Genomic DNA, 21,914 nt, shown 5'->3' on the forward strand with positions numbered 1-21,914 from the left:
ATCTGTTGACCATATAAAAAGAGAGGCGTTCTTACACTGTGTTTGAGACCTTTCCGACCTGAGAGTGATAGTTCATGTTCCAATGCAGGAACAGGGTCTGGGATTTTACTCCAATCTGTTTGTGGTTCCCAAAAAAGAAGGAACTCTCAGACCAATTCCAGACCTCAAAAGTCTAAAAAAGTTCCTCAGAGTACCGTCCTTCAAGATGGAAACTATTTGTTCCATTCATCCCTTGGTTCAAGAGGGTCAATTCATGACAACAGTAGATTTAAAGGATGTGTACCTGCATGTTCCCATCCACAGGGATCATCACATGTTTCTGAGGTTCGCATTTCTAGACAAACACTTCCAGTTTGTGGCTCTTCCATTCGGCCTTGCCACAGCTCCCAGAATTTTTTCAAAATTCCTGGGATCTCTGTTGGCTGTGCTCCAGTTGCGGGGCATTGCAGTGGCACCTTATTTGGGCAACATTCTGGTTCAGCCGCCATCCTTTCAACAAGTTTACTCCCACACGGAGATGTTATCCTTTCTGCGCTCTCACGAATTTAAGGTGAATTTGCGAAAGAGTTCCTTAATTCCAGCTACAAGGGTAGTGTTCTTGGGAACCATAATAGATTCGCTATCAAAGAAAATATTTCTGACAGAGATCAGAAAATCAAAGATCTTCGATTCTTGTCGGGCGCTTCAGTCCTCTCCTCGGCCGTCAGTGGCTCAATGTATGGAGGTAATCGGTCTGATGTTAGCTGTCATGGACATCATTCCGTTTGCCCGTTTCCACCTCAGACCTCTGCAGTTATGCATGCTCAGACAATGGAACAGAGATTATGCGGATCTGTCTCCGTGATTACATCTGGATCAGGCGACAAGAGATTCTCTTCTTTGGTGGTTGTCTCAGGAACATCTCTCCCAGGGAACCTGCTTCCGCAGACCCACCTGGGTGATTGTGACAACGGACGCCAGCCTGCTGGGATGGGAAGCAGTCTGGGACTCTCTAAAGGCTCAGGGGACATGGACTCGGGAGGAGTCTGTTCTCCCCATAAACATTCTAGAGCTGAGGGCATCCTTTAATGCTTGCCTGGCCTCAGCTTCAGCCCAGTTTATCAGGTTCCAGTCGGACAACATAACTTCAGTGGCTTACATCAACTATCAGGGAGGAACTCTGAGTTCCTTGGCCATGATAGAGGTAGCCAAGATTATTCAGTGGGCGGAGACCCATAACTGCTGTCTATCTGCTGTCCACATTCCAGGAGTGGACAATGGGGAAGCAAATTTTCTGAGCAGACAGACCTTTCACCTGGGGGAGTGGGAACTCCATCCGGAAGTGTTTTCCAGCTTGATTCTACATTGCACCGGCGTGGCCTCGCAGGATCTGATATGCAGACTTAGTGGAGATATCATCTCTTCCACCGGGGAGACTTCCATTGAGGAAGGACCTTCTACTTCAAGGGCCCTTCCTTCACCCAAATCTAGTTTCTTTGAAGCTGACTGCTTGGAGATTGAACGCTTAATTTTATCTAAGCGTGGTTTTTCGGTCATTGAGACCATGATTCAGGCTCGTAAGCCTGTGACTAGAAAGATTTACTATAAGATATGGCGTAAATATCTGCATTGGTGTGAATCCAAAGGCTTCTCTTGGAGTGGAGTTTGGATTCCTAGAATTTTGTCCTTTCTCCAAGAGAGTCTAGAGAAGGGTTTATCTGCGAGTACTTTGAAGGGTCAAATATCTGCCTTGTCTATTTTGTTGCATAAACGTCTGGCGGATGTACCAGACGTGCAATCTTTTTGTCAGGCCTTGGTCAGAATCGGGCCTGTGTTCAAACCTGTTACTCCTCCTTGGAGTCTTAACCTTGTTCTTAAAGTTCTTCAACAGGCTCCGTTTGAGCCTATGCCTTCCTTAGATATTAATTTATTATCTCGGAAAGTTTCTTGGTGCAACTTCTTCCTCCCGCAGAGTCTCAGAACTCTCGGCGTTGCAGTGTGATTCCCCTTATTTTATTTTTCATTCTGATAAGGTAGTTCTGTGTAAGTTAGGGTTCCTTCCTAAGGTGGTTTCGGATAGGAACATTAATCAAGAAATTGTTGTTCCTCCTTTGTGTCCTAACCCTTCTTCTCATAAGGAGCGTCTGCTTCACAACCTAGATGTGGTGCGTTGAAATACTATTTACGACTAAGGATTTTCATCAGTCTTCGGCTGTTTGTTGTTTTCTCTGGAAAACGTAAGGGTCAGAAAGCTACGGCTACTTCTCTTTCTTTGTGGCTGAAGAGTATAAGTCGCCTGGCGTATGAAACTACGAGGGCTGTTTCCTCTTCCTATGCATTCAAAAATGAAGCTTCTGTGGAACAGATTTGCAAGGCTGCAACTTGGTCCTCTCTACACACTAATTATAAATTCTATAAATTTTATACTTTTGCCTCAGCTGAGGCTTCTTTTGGGAGAAAGGTTCTTCAAGCAGCGGTGCCTTCCGTTTAGGTTCCCTGTCTTGTCCCTCCCTTATCATCTGTGTCCTCTAGCTTGGGTATTGATTCATAATAGTAATTAGATGATCCGTGGACTCACCGTGTCATTAGAAATAAAACAAAATTTATGCTTACCTGATAAATTTATCTTTCTTGACACGGTAAGTCCACGGCCCGCCCTGTTTTTTTAAGACAGTTTTTGTTGTATTCTAAACCTCAGGAACCTCTGCACCTTGTTGCTTCCTTTCTCTCCTTTACTTCGGTCGAATGACGGGTTGGAGGGAAGGGAGGTGATATTTAACAGCTTTGCTGTAGTGCTCTTTGCCGCCTCCTGCTGGCCAGGAGTTATATTCCCAATAGTAATTAGATGATTCGTGGACTCTCCGTGTCAAGAAAGAAATACATTTATCAGGTAAGCATACATTTTGTTTTTCTCACCATAATCAGAATATATATTTGCATATTACCTAATTATTATTTTTTTTCTCTTGCTTTTCTTTTGCCAGATACTGCGAGAGCAGGAGGCGGGTTCTGCTGCTTCATGTGCACGAAGGTTATGAGAAGGACTTGTGGGAATATATTGAGGACTGAGCCCACGTTGTGGCACTATCTGACACTAGATTTCAATATCCCATTAAATGCAGCTCTACCCACCAAGGCCGCCTCCCCATACATTCAGCCATCTTTCTTCCCTCTTTCTGTCAAATCTCTTCTGCTCTGCCAGGGCTTTTTTTTCCCCTTCCTTTTTTTTTGTTAAAGTTTAAGTAAATTATATTGTTCTAATAAAAGGAGAGCAGTTAGAGGACATTGTTTGACAGTATTGTAGGCAGATAGTGTACAGCAAGGCATTGCTTATTGCATTGACAATTTTACAATGCGTTGCTGACTTCTTTGACTTGCCAGGGAGTTTATTCAAGTGCAGCCCCTCTGCTACTTGAAAAAACGTTTTCTCAAAACTTCTGCTTTTATATCTTATTCTGGTATACCCGTCCCTATGAAATGGAGATTTTTTTTTTTACCTTACTAGATCATCAACTGCGTCTCTTAAGCACATTTTCAGTGGCCTGCTCATGCTTTTTGTTTGGTTCATTTTATTTTCTTTTTATTTATTTAAAAAACTTCACTTTCTTCCCTTTTCATGAAATGTTTAACCCTGCTTCCACTTCATAGTTTCTGGCCGTTTATTTTACTGTTAAACTACCCTCCAACAACTCCCCTAGCATTTCTTTTAACCTTGGTTGGCGTTGATCAGCTTTCAAAAGATGGAACTAAGAAATACTGATGGAAGAAAACAGAAGACAAAAAAAGTTGACAAAATAGCTTTGTACATGACTTTTAAAAACAAAACAATTAAAATGAACAGAAGACAGCAGTATTTTTCAAACTTGTAAATAGTGCATCTGCATGAGCAGGGAGGAGGCGGGAAGCACGGTGTTTGCATCATGTTTAAGTACAAAACAGAAAAAAAATATTTATTCTTTCTTGAAGATTTGCTGGTCCTGACTGTGCTATTTATTCCTTTGAGACAGTATAAAGGGAAAGAATGTTTACGAGTGGGTACATTACCCAAGTACACATTGTAGCATGGGCTCATGACAGTAATTTGTTTTGTACTATGTTAAAGGCTGTATTCTTGGAGAACAATGATTTTATGAGTTAGGGCATTTTCGGTAAAGGTGAATAGTCAGCAGATACATGCTACCTTAATCTAGCATTGTATACTTGACTGAGCTTTTAGTGTTTAGAATTACTTATCTTTCCAAAATGTTTTTTTTTTTTAAAGGGACACTGTACTGTAAAATGACTTGTTATATCAACTGCAGAATATTATATGTATAGGAAATTGCTCTTTTGGGTTTATTTTTATATTTGAAATAGCTGTCTCATGGAAACCACTATCCTTTGTTCTGTTTCTTTTTATGCGCAAAGGCTACATAGGTACTGTCATTTTTATTGTGAGTAGTGGTATTAAAAAAAAAAAAAAAAAAAATACAGGGTAAAACAGTAATTGTCATATAGATGTTAAACTAAACAGCTTGTATGCAGCTTTTTTAAGGTTTCACTTCTTTCCCTGTCCCCCAGGATCATATGGAGACCACTATCTTATCGCAATCAAATATATGTTTGCTAAAGAATAAGATGGCAGGAATTATCAACAGAAAATTACAAAAGCATCCAGCAGTCTATTTTTAACATCCCATCAGCTAAATTGCTCACAAGGTTATAGCCTCCGGGATGGTGTGACCACCTTCACACGTAGTATGCTGATCTAAACAAGTAATCTAAATAGCTTGAAAAAAGTTAAGTTCTTTATTAAAAACATATAAGGCGTGCTAGCTAAGCTCAAAACATGTCTGTGACTGCAGATTTTGTTACCTGAACGTGCTTTTACCATGTCATGCTGTACGTGTTTTTAATATTATTGTGATAAAGGACTTAACTTTTACCAAGCCATTTGTTTCCATGGTCAGTAGAGCATGGTTGCATTACTAGCACTGCAGGAATGTTCTAATATGCTGGTTCTATGTGTACAAATGGAATAAATTGCAGTGCCAAGTGAAACTGTAAATAGATGTTGACTGCTTTTCCATTGTCACATGCACACGAACCTAGGCAGTGAAAGACACGAGCGAAAGTGGTTTACGTAACCAAGAATATGTAAATGTACGCACTATGATCTGGCAATAAAATGTGTATATCATGGTGCACTTAAACACCCATATCAGTGGGCTTTGAGATGCAAATTGCAAAAACATGAAATAAGGTAATTTGTATGTTTTCATTGTTTTTCACTTCATATTTAAATGAAGTTTAGCAGCTCTTTTAATTGCAATTTCCAATACATTTAATGCCATGCAGCGGGTATAACCATGTTTTTGGGAACCCATTAAGAGTAAAAATAAATTACACTGCAGTGTCCTTTTAACCATGTGAGCACTGTATATACTTTGCAACTTTGGCAGTTAAGTGAACATAAAAACCAGTATCTACATGGAAAGACTCATCTGGTAAGTAAGTATTGCTTGGTGTTCATTTATAGTGATATTAAATTACAAACTAAATCATTCTCAAAATATTTGGGCACCCCAACATAAAGTATGCAGACATCAAAGCAAGTTGCCATTAAAAAGTCAAAGTATTTATTGTAGACATGTGAAACTATTCCAATCATAACCAAGGCCATACCAACACAGAAGGTGCACTTCCTCAGAGATCCATAAAAGTAAAAAAGAAGAAAAAAAAATGTACATTCAGTGTTTAGATTGCCTACATTTTATATAATTGAACTAATTTCAGATGCCTTTGTAGCTTTCACAGAAGAGCAGCAGCTCACCTCGCCCTACTTGAGTATGTGGTTGTTGTATAAAATGTTCTGTTTATTTAGCAATGCTACTGTTATTTGTAGGCACAATGTTCTTTGTGTGGCTTCTGGCCATTGCAAAGAAGACCAGGTAAACGCGTATAAGGGTTTCCATGTTTAGTAAGGTATGCAAAATACTCTAATGTACATTTAAACATAATAGAAACCATAAGTAAATTGCTTTAGCAAGTGCCATAATATATAGGGGTTATACATCCTGAGATGTAAGCTAATGTAATTAAATGGGTTTAAAGGGACATTAAATCCAAAGTTTTTCTTTCATGATTCAGATAAGGAATATCATTTTTAACAACTTTCTAATTTGCTTCATTCTCTTACTATTCCTTCCTGAAAAGCATATCTAGATAGGCTAAGTAGCTTCTGATTGGTGGCTGCACATATTTGCTTCATGTGATTGGCTCACTTATGTGCATTGCTATTTCTCTGACAAAGGATATCTAAAGAATGAAGCAAATTTGATAATAGAAGTAAATTGGAATGTTGTTTAAAATTGTATTCTGTGTCTGAATCGTGAAAGAATGTTTGAGGGTTTAATGTCCCTTTAATCTCATTTGATGGAAAAAAAACGTATTTAATACTAGAATTGAATATTCCTTTGTGTTGCTCTCCCCTGGCAGTCAGTACAGGAGAGCAAGTTAAATTTTTATCTGTGTTGTGCGAGTATAGCAAGTGCTTATCAGTTTCACTGAAATGACGGCCTTAAAACTTGAAATAACAACATCTTAACACAATAAAAGTGCCTCTTAAATTAATAAAAGCAAATTCTGCTTACAAAATATTTAGGTATTTAAGGGCCATAAAACCCATTATTTTTTATTATATGATTCAGATACAGCACTGTTTTAAACAATTTACATCGGTTATCAAATTTGATTAATTCTCTGTATCCTTTGGTCAAGGAGCAGCAATGCACTACTGTGAGCTAACTGAACACATCGGGTGAGCCAATGATGAGGCATATATGTGCAGCCACCAGTCAGCCGCTAACTCCCAGTATAGCATATCTGCTTCTGAGCCTGCCTAGGTATGCTTTTCAACTAAGGATGCCAAAACAACAAAGCAAATTAGATAATAGAAGTAAATTGGAAAGTTATTATAAATTGGATGTTTTGTCTGAATAAAAAAAATTAAACTAAATTTGGGTTCCTTTAAGCAAAGTCTGAAACCCCAGCTTTTCAGATGGCTATAACTCCTCCTGTTCCCTGTTCTATTATTCCCATCATTCAAGATGACAGCAACTTTGAACTATTTTTTTCCCAGTTTCTCCCACCCCAGGAACTAAGACTATTGGACTAGCACTTTTATTATGCAAATTACCATTGAAATGTCATATACTGTATATATTATACTCATTCTAGATAATACCAGACATTAATGTACAGTATCTCCCCCCCCCCTCCCAAAAGGGCCATGTAGGCTGTATACCTCATAGCACGTTCATCATTCTGCAAGAGAAGTTCAGTGTGCACTTAAGACTTTGGTTGGCCTTGGGGTGCTAACACATTTTCCAGCCTTTCCTTTTAGTGGTGTGCACCTTGGGACATGGAACTGCTCTTTTGGCCACATTGATTGCAGCACTTCTTCCCAGAGATTCCAGATCATGAGCACTTACATGCTAATAAAGACATGCAGAGAGTGATCGCAGCTCTATAATTATTTCTTTTGCAAGATGTACCGAGTCCACGGTTTCATCCTTACTTGTGGGATATTATCCTTCCTAACAGGAAGTGGCAAAGAGAGCACCACAGCAGAGCTGTCTATATAGCTCCCCCCTTAACTCCACCCCCGTCATTCTCTTTGCCAGCTCTAAGCAGGAAGGGTAAACTTAAAGAGGTGATAAACTGTTAGATTTTATTTTCAAGCAAGAGTTTATTTTTAAATGGTACCGGTGTGTACTATTTACTCTCAGGCAGGAGATAGATGAAGATTTCTGCCTAGAGGATGATGATCTTAGCATTTGTAACTAAGGTCCACTGCTGTTCCCACTGAAGCTGAGGAGTACAGGAAAACTTCAGTGTGAGGAACGGTTTCTTGCTATACAGCAATGAGGTATGTTCAGTCATTTTTTCTGTAGAGACTGTGTTAACTCAGAAAGGCTGACAGTATCCCGGGAAGGGGAAGCAGTAATCCTAATCTTAGAAAGGGCTTTACTAGCTTGCATAAAGGGCTTAATTTATGGGCACTCAGTTTGAATAATATATAACCAAACGTTTGTGTGTTCTGGGAGTAACGTTTTTATTATTTGAAGGGACAACTGTATTGAGGGTACACTTGGCTTTTTTTGGGTTTTGATAACCCACATGGCTGAAAAAACACTTGGTAGATTTTTCTAAAGGCCTTGGTAACATCGAGTGTGGTGGGCGGGGCCTAATTTTGTGCCTCAGTTGCGCAGTTGTTTTCCATAGACAAGCAGCAAGCTACAACACCGGAGGGTCCAGGGGAACTTCTTGGGTCTAATCGAAGCTTTATCCCCACATTATCAATCCCTAAGGGCAGGTAGGCGCCACAGCAGAGCTGTGGCAAGGTGCTGACGGGTTTTACCGGTTTTTGGCAGTTTGTCAATCCGGTTTTCTTATTTGGGGGTTAAATGTTAAATTGCTTGTGGTGCAATCTTACTATAGCTTAGTGTGTCTACTGCAAAAATTTCAGAAAATTTGAAGTAATTTTAAGCAGTTTTGCAGTTTGTGTATGCCTTTTTTTTCTCTCTCTTAAAGGCACAGTACAGTTTTTGAAAATTGTTTTTTCATTAAATAAGGTGTGTTTCAAGCTTGCTTGTCTCATTACTAGCCTGTTCAACATGTCTGACACTGAGGAAAATAATTGCTCAATTTGTTAAGAAGCCATTGTGGAACCCCCTCTTAGTATGTGTCCCACTTGTACTGATATGTCTATAAATTGCAAACAGCATATTTTGACTTATAAAAGACAGAAGGAAATCAGTTTTTGCCATCTAGTTCTCCCTAAGTGTCACAACCTGTAATGCCCGCACAAGTGACGCCAAGTACCTCTAGTGCGTCTAATTCTTTTACCTTGCAAGATATGGCTTCAGTTATGAATACTACCCTCACAGAGGTTTTATCTAAACTGCCTGGGTTGCAAGGGAAGCGCCGTAGCTCTGGGTTAAGAATGAATGCTGAGCCTTCTGACGCTTTAGTAGCCGTTTCCGATATTCCTTTACAATGTACAGAGGTAGGGATGAGAGATTTGCTCTCTGAGGGAGAGATTTCTGATTCAGGAAAAATGTTCCCTCAGACAGATTCAGAAAAATGACGGCATTTAAATTTAAGCTAGACCACCTCCGTTTATTACTCAGGGAGGTTTTAGTGACTCTGGATAATTGTGACCCTATTGTCGTTCCAGAGAAATTGTGTAAAATGGACAAATTTTTAGAGGTTCCTGTTTACACTGATATCTCTCTCGGTCCCTAAGAGGATTTCGGACATTATTACTAAGGAGTGGGATAGACCAGGTATTCCGTTTGCTCCCCCTCCTGTTTTTAAGAAGATGTTTTCTGATCTGACACCATGCAGGACTCATGGCAGACGGTCCCTAAGGTGGAGGGAGCTATTTCTACTCTGGCTAAGCGTACAACTATACTTATTGAGGACAGTTGTGCTTTCAAAGATCCTATGGATAAAAAATTAGAGGGTCTGCTAAAGAAAATTTTTGTTCATCAGGGTTTTCTTCTCCAGCCTATAGCGTGCATTGTTCCTGTAACCACTGCAGCTGCCTTTTGGATGGAGGCTCTGGAAGAGGCTCTTCAGGTGGAGACCCCACTAGATGATATTCTGGACAGAATTAGGGCTCTTAAACTAGCTAATTCTTTCATTACAGTCGCCGCTTTTCATCTAGCTAAGTTAGCGGCAAAGAATTCAGGTTTTGCCATTTTAGCGCGTAGAGCGTTATGGCTTAAGTCCTGGTCGGCTGATGTGTCATCAAAATTTAAGCTTTTGACCATCCCTTTCAAAGGTAAGACCCTATTCGGGCCTGAACTGAAAGAAATCATTTCAGACATCACTGGAGGGAAGGGTCATGCCCTACCCTCAGGATAAGTCAAATAAGACGAGGACCAAACAAAACAATTTTTGTTCCTTTCTAAACTTCAAGGGTGGTCCCGCTTCCTCTTCCCCTGCTGCAAAGCAAGAGGGGAACTTTGCTCAATCCAAGCCAGTCTGGAGACCTAACCAGGCTTGGAACAAAGGCAAACAGGCCAAGAAGCCTGCTGCTGCCACTAAGACAGCATGAAGGGGTAGCCCCCGATCCGGGACCGGATCTAGTAGGGGGCAGACTCTCTCTCTTTGCTCAGGCCTGGGCAAGAGACGTTCAGGACTCCTGGGCCGTAGAAATTGTAACCCAGGGGTATCTTCTAGATTTCAAAGATTCTCCTCCAAGGGGGAGATTCCATCTTTCTCAATTGTCTGTAAACCAGACAAAAAGAGAGGCGTTCTTACGCTGTGTAGAAGACCTTTTTACTATGGGAGTGATCTGCGCCGGTTCCTAAAGCAGAACAGGGGCAAGGGTTCTACTCCAACCTGTTTGTGGTTCCCAAAAAAGAGGGAACCTTCAGACCAATTCTAGATCTCAAGATTCTAAACCAATTCCTAAAAGTTCCATCCTTCAAGATGGAGACCATTCAGACTATTTTACCAATGATCCAGGAGGGTCAATATATGACCACCGTGGACTTAAAGGATGCGTATCTACACATTCCTATCCACAAAGATCATCACCAGTTCCTCAGGTTTGTCTTTTTGGACAAGCATTACCAGTTTGTGGCTCTTCCCTTCGGGTTGGCCATGGAGCCAAGAATCTTCACAAAGGTGCTAGGGTCCCTTCTGGCGGTCCTAAGGCCGCGGGGCATAGCAGTGGCGCCTTATCTAGACGACATCCTAATTCAAGCGTTGACTTTCCAACTAGCCAAGTCTCACACGGACTTAGTGTTAGCCTTTCTAAGATCTCATGGGTGGAAGGTGAACGTAAAAAAGAGTTCTATCTCCCCTCTCACAAGAGTTTCATTTCTAGGGACTCTGATAGACTCGGTGGACATGAAAATATTTCTGACGGAGGTCAGGAAATCAAAGATTTTGACCACCTGCTGAGCTCTTCATTCCATTCCTCGGCCGTCAGTGGCTCGGTCTATGGAGGTAATCGGTTTAATGGTAGCGGCAATGGACGTAGTTCTATATGCTCGCTTACATCTCAGACCACTGCAACTATGCATGCTCAGTCAGTGGAATGGGGATTATGCAGATTTATCTCCTCAGATAAATCTGGATCTAGAGACCAGAGACTCTCTCTTCTTTGGTAGTTGTCACAGGATCACCTGTCCCGGGGAATGTGTTTCTGCAGGCCAGCGTGGGTTATAGTGTCGACGGACGCCAGCCTTCTGGGCTGGGGTGCAGTCTGGAATTCCCTGAAAGCACAGGGTTTGTGGACTCAGGAGGAGGCCCTCCTACAGATAAATATTATGGAATTAAGAGCGATATTCAATGATTTTCAGACGTGGCCTCAGCTGGCTTTGGCCGGATTCATCAGATTTCAGTCGGACACCATTACGACTGTAGCTTATATCAATCATCAGGGGGGACAAGGAGTTCCTTAGCGATGATGGAAGTTTCCAGGATAATCCGATGGGCAGAGACTCACTCTTGCCATCTATCAGCGATCTATATACCAGGGGTAGAGAACTGGGAGGCAGATTTTCTAAGTCGTCAGACTTTTCATCCGGGGGAGTAGGAGCTCCATCCGGAGGTGTTTGCTCAACTGGTTCAGCTATGTGACACACCAGAATTGGATCTGATGGCGTCTCGTCAGAACGCCAAACTTCCTTGTTACGGATCCAGGTCAAGGGATCCTCAGGCAGTACTGATAGATGCTCTAGCAGTACTCTGGTCGTTCAACCTGGCTTATGTGTTTCCACCTTTCCCTCTCCTTCCGCGTCTGATTGCCAGAATCAAACAGGAGAGAGCTTTGGTGATTTTGATAGCACCTGCGTGGCCACGCAGGACTTGGTATGCAGACCTGGTGGACATGTCATCTCTGCCACTAAGACAGGACCTTCTGATTCAGGGTCCGTTCAAGCATCCAAATCTAATTTCTCTGCAACTGACTGCTTGGAGATTGAACGCTTGATTTTATCAAAGCGGGGTTTCTCTGAGTCGGTTATAGATACCTTGATTCAGGCTCGAAAGCCGGAAAATCTATCCTAAGATATGGCGTAAATATCTTTTTTGGTGCGAATCCAAAGGCTACTCGTGGAGTAAGATCAGGATTCCTAGGATTTTGTCATTTCTTCAAGAGGGATTGGAGAAAGGATTGTCAGCTAGTTCCTTAAAAGGACAGATATCTGCTTTGTCTATTCTATTGCACAAGTGTCTGGCAGATGTCCCAGACGTTCAGACTTTTTGTCAGGCTTTAGTTAGAATCAAGCCTGTGTTTAAACCTATTGCTCCGCCATGGAGTCTAAATTTAGTTCTTAAAGTTCTTCAAGGGGTTCCGTTTGAACCCATGCATTCCATAGATATTAAGCTTCTATTTTGGAAAGTTCTGTTTCTAGTTGCTATCTCTTCAGCTCGAAGAGTTTCTGAACTATCTGCATTACAATGTGACTCACCTTATCTTGTTTTGTGTACCAAACCTGGGTTCCTCCCTAAGGTTGTTACTAACAGGAATATCAATCAGGAGATTGTTGTTCCTTCTCTGTGTCCTAATCCTTCTTCTAAGAAGAAACATTTATTGCACAACTTGGACGTGGTTCGTGCTTTGAAGTTCTATTTGCAGGCAACCAAAGATTTTCGTCAAACATCTTCTTTGTTGTCTATTCTGGAAAATGTAGGGGTCAAAAGGCTATGGCTACCTCTCTTTCCTTTTGGCTGAAAGCATCATCCGTTTGGCTTATGAGACTGCTGGACAGCAGCCTCCTGAAAGAATAACTGCTCACTCTACTAGAGCGGTGGCTTCCACATGGGCTTTTAAAAATGATGCTTCTGTTGAACAGATTTGTAAGGCTGCGACTTGGTCTTTGCTTCATACCTTTTCCAAATTCTACAAATTTGATACTTTTGCTTCTTCGGAGGCTATTTTTGGGAGGTTTTGCAAGCAGTGGTGCCTTCCGTTTAGGCTCCTGTCTTGTCCCTCCCTTCATCCGTGTCCTAAAGCTTTGGTATTGGTATCCCACAAGTTAGGATAAAACCGTGGACATCTTGCAAAAGAAAACAAGATTTATGCTTACCTGATACATTTCTTTCTTTTGCGATGTACCGAGTCCACGGCCTGCCCTGTCTATTCAAGACAAAGTATTTTTTATTGAAAACTTCAGTCACCTCTGCACCTTATAGTTTCTCCTTTTTCTTCCTTGGCCTTTGGTCGAATGACTGGGGGGTGGAGTTAAGGGGGGAGCTATATAGACAGCTCTGCTATGGTGCTCTCTTTGCCACTTCCTGTTAGGAAGGATAATATCCCACAAGTAAGGATGAAACCGTGGACTTGGTACATTGCAAAAGAAAGAAATTTATCAGGTAAGCATAAATTTTGTTTTATAAACACCAAGCAGCAGTTATGGGTAGTAAGTGCAAATATTTTGCTATGTCCTATTAAAATGGAAGAGTGCATAAAGAAAAGGCTAGAGAAAGGGAGCCTTACCTTCCTGATAGGTTGTTGCAATATGTCTGTTATTGCAGGTTTGAGCCCATACACACTTGTATACCTTCTTGTGAAATGAGTCGTGTGCAGATTGATCCCTTGTTAGGATTCAAATGCAGCCACCTGTGGTATTCGGCTCTTTTCAGAGATGGATTTATTTTTGTGAAAGTTCCACACTCAAAGATCTGGATTTGCACAGATCTTATTGTGTTGTGCTTTCACATTAATCTGGCTCTGAAAAAAGACAAGTGGCCGCCATCTTCCACATTTGGATTTCCCAGATTTATGGTGGTAATATGTTTAATGAACCTCAATAACAATCTGTTTCAGAAATGTTGCCCTCTACTGATATGGCTGATGAGATACTTTATATACATACACACACATTATATATTTAGTGACTGAAGATTGCACATCATTGTACTATTAATTGCATATAACTGTTTACACTCCCAAAGGTAATTACTACACATTGTTATAAGGGGCATGAAACACTTTTTTTTTCCTATCATGATTCAGATAAAACAATATCAATTGATTCTCTTGGTATCCTTTGTAGAAGGAGCAGCAATGCATAACTGGGAAATAGCTGTATCAATGAGGCTTATATGTGCAGCCGCTAATCAGCAGCTAACTTACATAGGCATACTGTTAAACAAGGGATTCCATGAGAATTGAGCAAATTAGATAATAGAGTTCAGTTGGAAAATTGTTTAAAATTGCATGTTCTATCTGAATCATGAATGTTCGATTTTGTGTGTTGTGCTTTCACGTGAATAAATATGGCTCTGAAAAGAGACATGCTACAAGTGGCTGCCATCTTCCGCATTCGGATCCAAATACACATGTGCATATTTATATATTGTATGTATGTTTAAATATATATATAGCCGCCAGCAAGCGCTACTCAGGGTGCTGAATTAAAAATGGCCCGGCTCCTACACTTACATTCCTGCTTTTTCAATTAAAGATACGAAGAGAAATTAATAATAGGCGTAAATTAGAAAGTTGCTTAAAATTGCATGCTCTATCTCAAAGAAAAAAAAAATGGGTGTCATATTTATCTTGTTAAGTGTATCCAGTCCACGGATCATCCATTACTAACGGAATATATTCTCCTTCCCAACAGGAAGTTGCAAGAGTCCACCCACAGCAAAGCTGCTATATAGCTCCTCCCCTAACTGCCATATTCAGTCATTCTCTTGCAAGCCTCAACATAGATAGGAGGTCGTGAGAGTCTGTGGTGATTTATACTTAGTTTATTCTTCAATCAAAAGTTTGTTATTTTTAAATGGCACCGGAGTGTGCTGTTTTTCTCAGGCAGTATTTGGAAGAAGAATCTGCCTGCGTTTTTCTATGATCTTAGCAGATGTAACTGAGATCCATTTGCTGTTCTCACACATTATGAGGAGTGAGGTACTTCAGAGGGGGAATGGCGTGCAGGTTTTCCTGCAGATAAGGTATGTGCAGTAAAATATTTTTCTAGGAATGGAATTGACTAAGAAAATACTGCTGATACCGAAGTAATGTAAGTAAAGCCTTAAATGCAGCGATAGCGACTGGTATCAGGCTTATTAATAGAGATACATACTCTTATAAAAATGTGTTTTAAAACGTTTGCTGGCATGTTTAATCGTTTTTTAACGTACATTGGTGATAACACTGTAATGTTGGTATAGCCTTAAATGCAGTAAAAGCGACTGGTATCAGGCTTATTAATAGAGATACATACTCTTGTAAAAATGTGTTTTAAAACGTTTGCTGGCATGTTTAATCGTTTTTAACATATGTTTGGTGATAAAACTTATTGGGGCCTAAGTTTTTTCCACATGGCTGGCTTAAATTTTGCATAGAAACAGTTAACTGAAGCTTCCCACTGTTGTAATATGAGTGGGAGGGGCCTAATTTAGCGCTTTTTTGCGCAGTTAAAATTACAAAATGAATTAACCAGATTCCCTCAGCAGTCCCATGAATACTACAGGACATTTCTAAAGGGCTAAAAAGACTTCCAAAATCGTTTATAGGGAAGGTAATCCACAGCTCTGCTGTGGCAGTTTTGTTGTGTCTGTTTTTAAAAACGTCTGTCGTTTTTTTGATCTGTTTTTTTGCATTAAGGGGTTAATCATCCATTTGCAAGTGGGTGCAATGCTCTGTTACCTTATTACATGTACTGTAAAAATTTTGTTTGTTTTACTGCCTTTTTTCACTGTTTTTCAAATTTTGACAAAATTTGTTTCTCTTAAAGGCACAGTAACGTTTTTAATATATTTGCTTGTTAACTTGATTTAAAGTGTTTTCCAAGCTTATTAGTCTCATTATTAGTCTGTTCTAACATGTCTGACATAGAGGAAGCTCTGTGTTCATTATGTTTTAAAGCCATGGTGGAACCCCATCTTAGAATGTGTACCAGATGTACTGATTTCATGTTAAACAATAAAGATCATTTTTTGTCTTTAAAAACATTATCACCAGAGGATTCTGTCGTGGGGGTAGTTATGCCGACTAACTCTCCCCACGTGTCAGACCTTTTGACTCACGCTTTAGGGACTCACGCTCAAATGGCGCCAAGTACATCAAGGGCACCCATAGCGTTTATTTTACCAGGGGATTCTGTCGAGGGGAAAGTTATGCCGATTAAATCTCCCCACGTGTCAGACCCTTCGACTCCCGCTTCAGGGACTCACGCTCAAATGGCGCCAAGTACATCAAGGGCGTCCATAGCGTTTATTTTACAAGACATGGCAAAGGTGGTGAAGAATACTCTGGCAGCAGTATTAGTCAGATTTCCTTCGGAGGTCAAGACCAAGCAGGAGAGGGCTTTGGTGTTTTTGACAGCGCCTGCGTAGCCACGCAGGACCTGGTATGCAGATCTGGTGGACATGTCATCCTTTCCATCACGGTCTCTGCTTCTGAGACAGGTCCCTCTACCTCAGGGTCCTTTCAACCATCTAAATAGAATCAATCTGAGATGGACTGCCTGGAGACTGAACGCTTGATGTTATCAAAGCATGGCTTCTCCGAGTCAGTCATTGATACCTTAATACAGACATGAAAGCCTGTCTCTAGGAAAATTTAACATAGATATGGTGTAAATATCTGATTGTTATGAATCCAAGGGTTACTCATGGAGTAAAGCCTGGATTCCCAGGATATTATCTTTTCTCCAAGATGTTTTTGAGAAAAGGGTTGTCGGCTAATTCCTTAAAAGGGACAGATTTTTACTCTGTCTATTTTTTTGCACCAGCGTCTGGCAGGTATTCTAGACGTTCAGGCATTTGGTCAGGCTTTGGTTAGATCCAAGCCTGTGTTTAAAACTGTTGCTCCACCATGGAGCTTACACCTGGTTCTTAAGGCTCTTCAAGAAGTTCTGTTTGAACCTTTTTTGTTCCATAGATATCAATCTTTATCTTGGAAAGTTCCTTTTGGGTAGCTATTTCCTCGACTCGTAGAGTCTCCAAGTTATCTGTGTTACAATGTGATTCTCCTTATCTGGTCCTTTGTACGGATAAGGTAGTCCTGCGTACCATCCTGGGTTTTTTCCTAAGGTGGTATCTAACAAGAACATCACTCAAGAGATAGTTGTTCCATGCTTGTATCCTAATCCTTCCTCAAAGAAGGAACGTCTATTACACAATATTGGACGTGGTTTGTGCTTTAAAGTTTTACTTACAAGCTACTACAGTTTTCATCAAACGTTCACCTTGTTTGTCTATTCTGGACAGAGGAGAGGTCAAAAGACTTCAGCAGCCTCTCTGTCTTTTTGGTTAAAAAGCATAATTCATTTAGCTTATGAGACTGCTGGACAGCAGCCTCCTGAAGGGATTGCAGCTCATTCTACTAGAGCTGTGGTTTTCACTTGGGCCTTTTTTTTTTTTTTTAAATGTGGCTTCTGTTGAACAGATTTACAAGACGGAGTCTTGGTCTGCGCTTCATACTTTTTCAAATTTAACAAATTTGATACCTTGCTTCTTCGGAGGCTATTTTTGGGAGAAAGGGTTTTTTTTTTTTTACAGGCAGTGGTAACTTCCGTTTAAGTACCTGCCTTGTCCCTCCCATAATCCGTGTACTTTAGCTTTGGTATTGGCATTCCATAAGTAATGGATGATCCGTGGACTGGATACACTTAACAAGAGAAAACATAATTTATGCTTACCTGATAAATTTATTTCTCTTGTAGTGTATCCAGTCCACGGCCCGCCCTGTCACTTTAAGGCAGGTAATTTTTTCATTTGAACTACAGTCACCACTGCACCCTATGGTTTTTCCTTTCTCTGCATGTTTTCGGTCAAATGACTGAATATGGCAGTTAGGGGAGGAGCTATATAGCAGCTTTGCTGTGGGTGGACTCTTGAAACTTCCTGTTGCAAAGGAGAATATATTCCATAAGTAATGGATGATCCGTGGACTGGATACACTACAAGAGAAATAAATTTATCAGGTAAGCATAAATTATGTTTTCTTTAATGATGATTCTAGAGCAGGGTTCGTTGAACTCTTTTTCCCCAAGACCCATTGCCATGATACCACATACCTTCGTATATGCTTTATATACAAGATAGCTACAATTTTTGGCAAAGTAACTATAATGTGTGTACCTTATAACTGATTGTAGTCAAACTTTTAGAGTGTTGTAAAAGGTAATAGTATATACACTATTCGACAAATATATGTACCACAACATACTTGCAAAATGTATGACAAGGTTTACTATATGTCAATTATATTTATGTAGCAAAAGTGTATACAAAATATGTTTAATGATATATAGCCCCTTATGTAAACGATCAGGTAGGGTAAACATTGGTAGAGCAAACAACTCACTCATGTTATAAGTAACACTACAGGTCACAATGTTCAGCCCAGGACATACAGCACAAGTTTTGCCATGGTTACTGCTAGTACACAAGCACAGGTTTCAGTATATGAACTACAAATTATGTTAAAAATAACACACACAAATCCCTACACAGAGGATATGGTAGTAGAAGAGTTCAGGACCCACAACACAGACTCCAGGATCCCTACAGATGAAATGGCTCTAGTTGCAGGCTGCTGGAGCATAACTTTTATTAGAAACATACACTGATACACTGAACTCACTAAAGGCAGCCACACCAGGGTTGCTACATACAGGCACACCAGATGGGCCACTATATGAAGGCACGTTACAATGCTCACTAGCAGCTGGATAAATGCAGGTAGATACACATTGCAGTCACTAAAGTAATGCACAATAACTTAAATTATGCTTACCTGATCATTTTCTTTTCAGATGGAAAGAGTCAACAGCTGCATTCATTACTTTTGGGAAATAAGAACCTGGCTACCAGGAGGAGGCAAAGACACCCCAGCAAAAGGCTTAAATACTCCTCCCACTTCCCTCATCCCCCAGTCATTCTACCGAGGAACAAGGAACAGTAGAAGAAATACCAGGGTGAAAAGGCCCACAGAACAAATATGGGTGGGGAGCTGTGGACTCTTTCCATCTAAAGAAAAGAAAATGATCAGGTAAGCATAATTTAAGTTTTTCTTCTTAAATGGAAAGAGTCCACAGTTGCATTCATTACTTTTGGGAAAATAAGAACCTGGCCACCAGGAGGAGGCAGACACCCCAGCCAAAGGCTTAAATACTCCTCCCACTACCCTCATCCCCTAGTCATTCTTTGCCTTTCGTCCCAGGAGGTTGGCAGAGAAGTTTCAGAATTTTACATTTCTTTCATGTAATTAGCAAGAGTCCATGAGCTAGTGACGTATGGGATATACATTCCTACCAGGAGGGGCAAAGTTTCCCAAACCTTAAAATGCCTATAAATACACCCCTCACCACACCCACAAATCAGTTTTACAAACTTTGCCTCCTATGGAGGTGGTGAAGTAAGTTTGTGCTAGATTCTACGTTGATATGCGCTCTGCAGCAGGTTGGAGCCCGGTTTTCCTCTCAGCGTGCAGTGAATGTCAGAGGGATGTGAGGAGAGTATTGCCTATTTGAATGCAATGATCTCCTTCTACGGGGTCTATTTCATAGGTTCTCTGTTATCGGTCGTAGAGATTCATCTCTTACCTCCCTTTTCAGATCGACGATATACTCTTATATATATATATATATATATATATATATATACCATTACCTCTGCTGATTTTCGTTTCAGTACTGGTTTGGCTTTCTGCAAACATGTAGATGAGTGTCCTGGGGTAAGTAAGTCTTATTTTCTGTGACACTCTAAGCTATGGTTGGGCACTTTTTTTATAAAGTTCTAAATATATGTATTCAAACATTTATTTGCCTTGACTCAGGATGTTCAACATTCCTTATTTTCAGACAGTCAGTTTCATATTTGGGATAATGCATTTGAATCAATCATTTTTTCTTACCTTAAAAAATTTGACCTTTTCCCTGTGGGCTGTTAGGCTCGCGGGGGCTGAAAATGCTTCATTTTATTGCGTCATTCTTGGCGCGGACTTTTTTGGCGCAAAATTTTTTTCTGTTTCCGGCGTCATACGTGTCGCCGGAAGTTGCGTCATTTTTTACGTTCTTTTGCGTCAAAAGTGTCGGCGTTCCGGATGTGGCGTCATTTTTGGCGGCAAAAGCATTTAGGCGCCAAATAATGTAGGCGTCTTTTTTGGCGCTAAAAAAATATGGGCGTCACTTTTGTCTCCACATTATTTAAGTCTCATTATTTATTGCTTCTGGTTGCTAGAAGCTTGTTCACTGGCATTTTTTTCCCATTCCTGAAACTGTCATTTAAGGAATTTGATCAATTTTGCTTTATATGTTGTTTTTTCTATTACATATCGCAAGATGTTCCACGTTGCAACTGAGTCAGAAGATACTTCAGGAAAATCGCTGCCCGGTGCTGGAGCTACCAAAGCTAAGTGTATCACTTTTGGTATCTGTTCCTTCAGCTGTTTGTATTAAATGTTATGACAAACTTGTTAATGCAGATAAAATTTCCTTTAGTACTGTTACATTACCTGTTGCTGTTCCGTCAACATCTAATACTCAGAGTGTTCCTGATAACATAAGAGATTTTGTTTCTAAATCCATTAAGAAGGCTATGTCTGTTATTTCTCCTTCTAGTATGCATAAAAGTCTTTTAAAATTTCTCTTTTTTCAGATGAATTTTTAAATGAACATCATCATTCTGATACTGATAATGGTTCTTCTGGTTCAGAGGTTTCTGTCTCAGAGGTTGATGCTGATAAATCTTTGTATTTGTTCAAGATGGAATTTATTCGTTCTTTATTTAAAGAAGTATTAATTGCATTAGAAATAGAGGATTCTGGTCCTCTTGATACTAAAACTAAACGTTTAAATAAGGTTTTTTAATCTCCTGTAGTTATTCCAGAAGTGTTTCCTGTCCCTGATGCTATTTCTGAAGTAATTTCCAGGGAATGGAATAATTTGGGTAATTCATTTACTCCTTTTAAAACGTTTTAAGCAATTATATCCTGTGCCATCTGACAGATTAGAGTTTGGGACAAAATCCCTAAGGTTAATGGGGCTGTCTCTACTCCTGCTATATTTTTAGCGGCTGTTGCTGCAGCTTCAACTTTTTGGTTAGAAGCTTTAGCGCAACAAGTAACAGATCATAATTCTCATAGCATTATTATTCTATAACATGCTAATTATTTTATTTGTGATGCCATCTTTGATATCATTAGAATTGATGTCAGGTATATGTCTCTAAATATTTTAGCTAGAAGATCTTTATGGCTTAAAACTTGGAATGCTGATATGTCTTCTAAGTCTACTCTGCTTTCCCTTTCTTTCCAGGGTAATAAATTATTCGGTTCTCAGTTGGATTCTTTTATCTCAACTGTTACTGGAAGGAAGGGAACTTTTTTTACCACAGGGTAAAAAATCTGAGGTAAATTTAGGTCTAATAATTGTTTTCGTTCCTTTCATCACAAGGAACAAAAGCCTGATCCTTCATCCTCAGGAGCGATATCAGTTTGGAAACCTTCTTCACTTTGGAATATATCCAAGCCTTATAGAAACCCAAAGCCAGCTCCTAAGTCCCCATGAAGGTGCGGCCCTGATTCCAGCTCAGCTGGTATGGGGCAGTTTACGTTCTTTTCAAAGAAATTTGGATCAATTCCGTTCACAATCTCTGGTTTCAGAACATTGTTTCAGAAGGGTACAGAATTGGCTTCAAGTTAAGGCCTCCTGCAAAGAGATTTTTTTCTTTCCCGTGTCCCAGTAAACCCAGCAAAGGCTCAAGCATTTCTGAAATGTGTTTCAGATCTAGAGTTGGCTGGAGTAATTATGCCAGTTCCAGTTCTGGAACAGGGGCTGGGGTTTTATTCTATCTCTTCATTGTACCAAAGAAGGTCAATTCCTTCAGACCAGTTCCGGATCTATCAATATTGAATCGTTATGTAAGGATACCAACATTCAAGATGGTAGCTGTAAGGACTATCCTGCCTTTTGTTC

At 40.2% G+C, this 21,914-nt stretch overlaps 1 protein-coding gene across 3 annotated transcripts in view; it reads left to right on the top strand.

The window, feature by feature from the left end:
- ARIH1 (ariadne RBR E3 ubiquitin protein ligase 1) overlaps positions 1–3,944 on the top strand; it is an 84,330-nt gene extending 80,386 nt beyond the window's left edge. For all 3 annotated transcript variants that reach the window (XM_053717314.1, XM_053717312.1, XM_053717313.1), the window contains one exon: positions 2,964–3,944. In XM_053717314.1, the coding sequence (XP_053573289.1) occupies positions 2,964–3,048 (85 nt within the window). In that variant the 3' untranslated portion in view covers positions 3,049–3,944. The remainder of the gene's footprint in view (positions 1–2,963) is intronic.
- Positions 3,945–21,914: the final 17,970 nt, after the last annotated feature.

The sequence above is a fragment of the Bombina bombina genome, chromosome 6 (genome assembly GCF_027579735.1).
Source record: "Bombina bombina isolate aBomBom1 chromosome 6, aBomBom1.pri, whole genome shotgun sequence".
In the NCBI taxonomy this organism is placed as follows: Eukaryota; Metazoa; Chordata; class Amphibia; order Anura; family Bombinatoridae; genus Bombina; species Bombina bombina.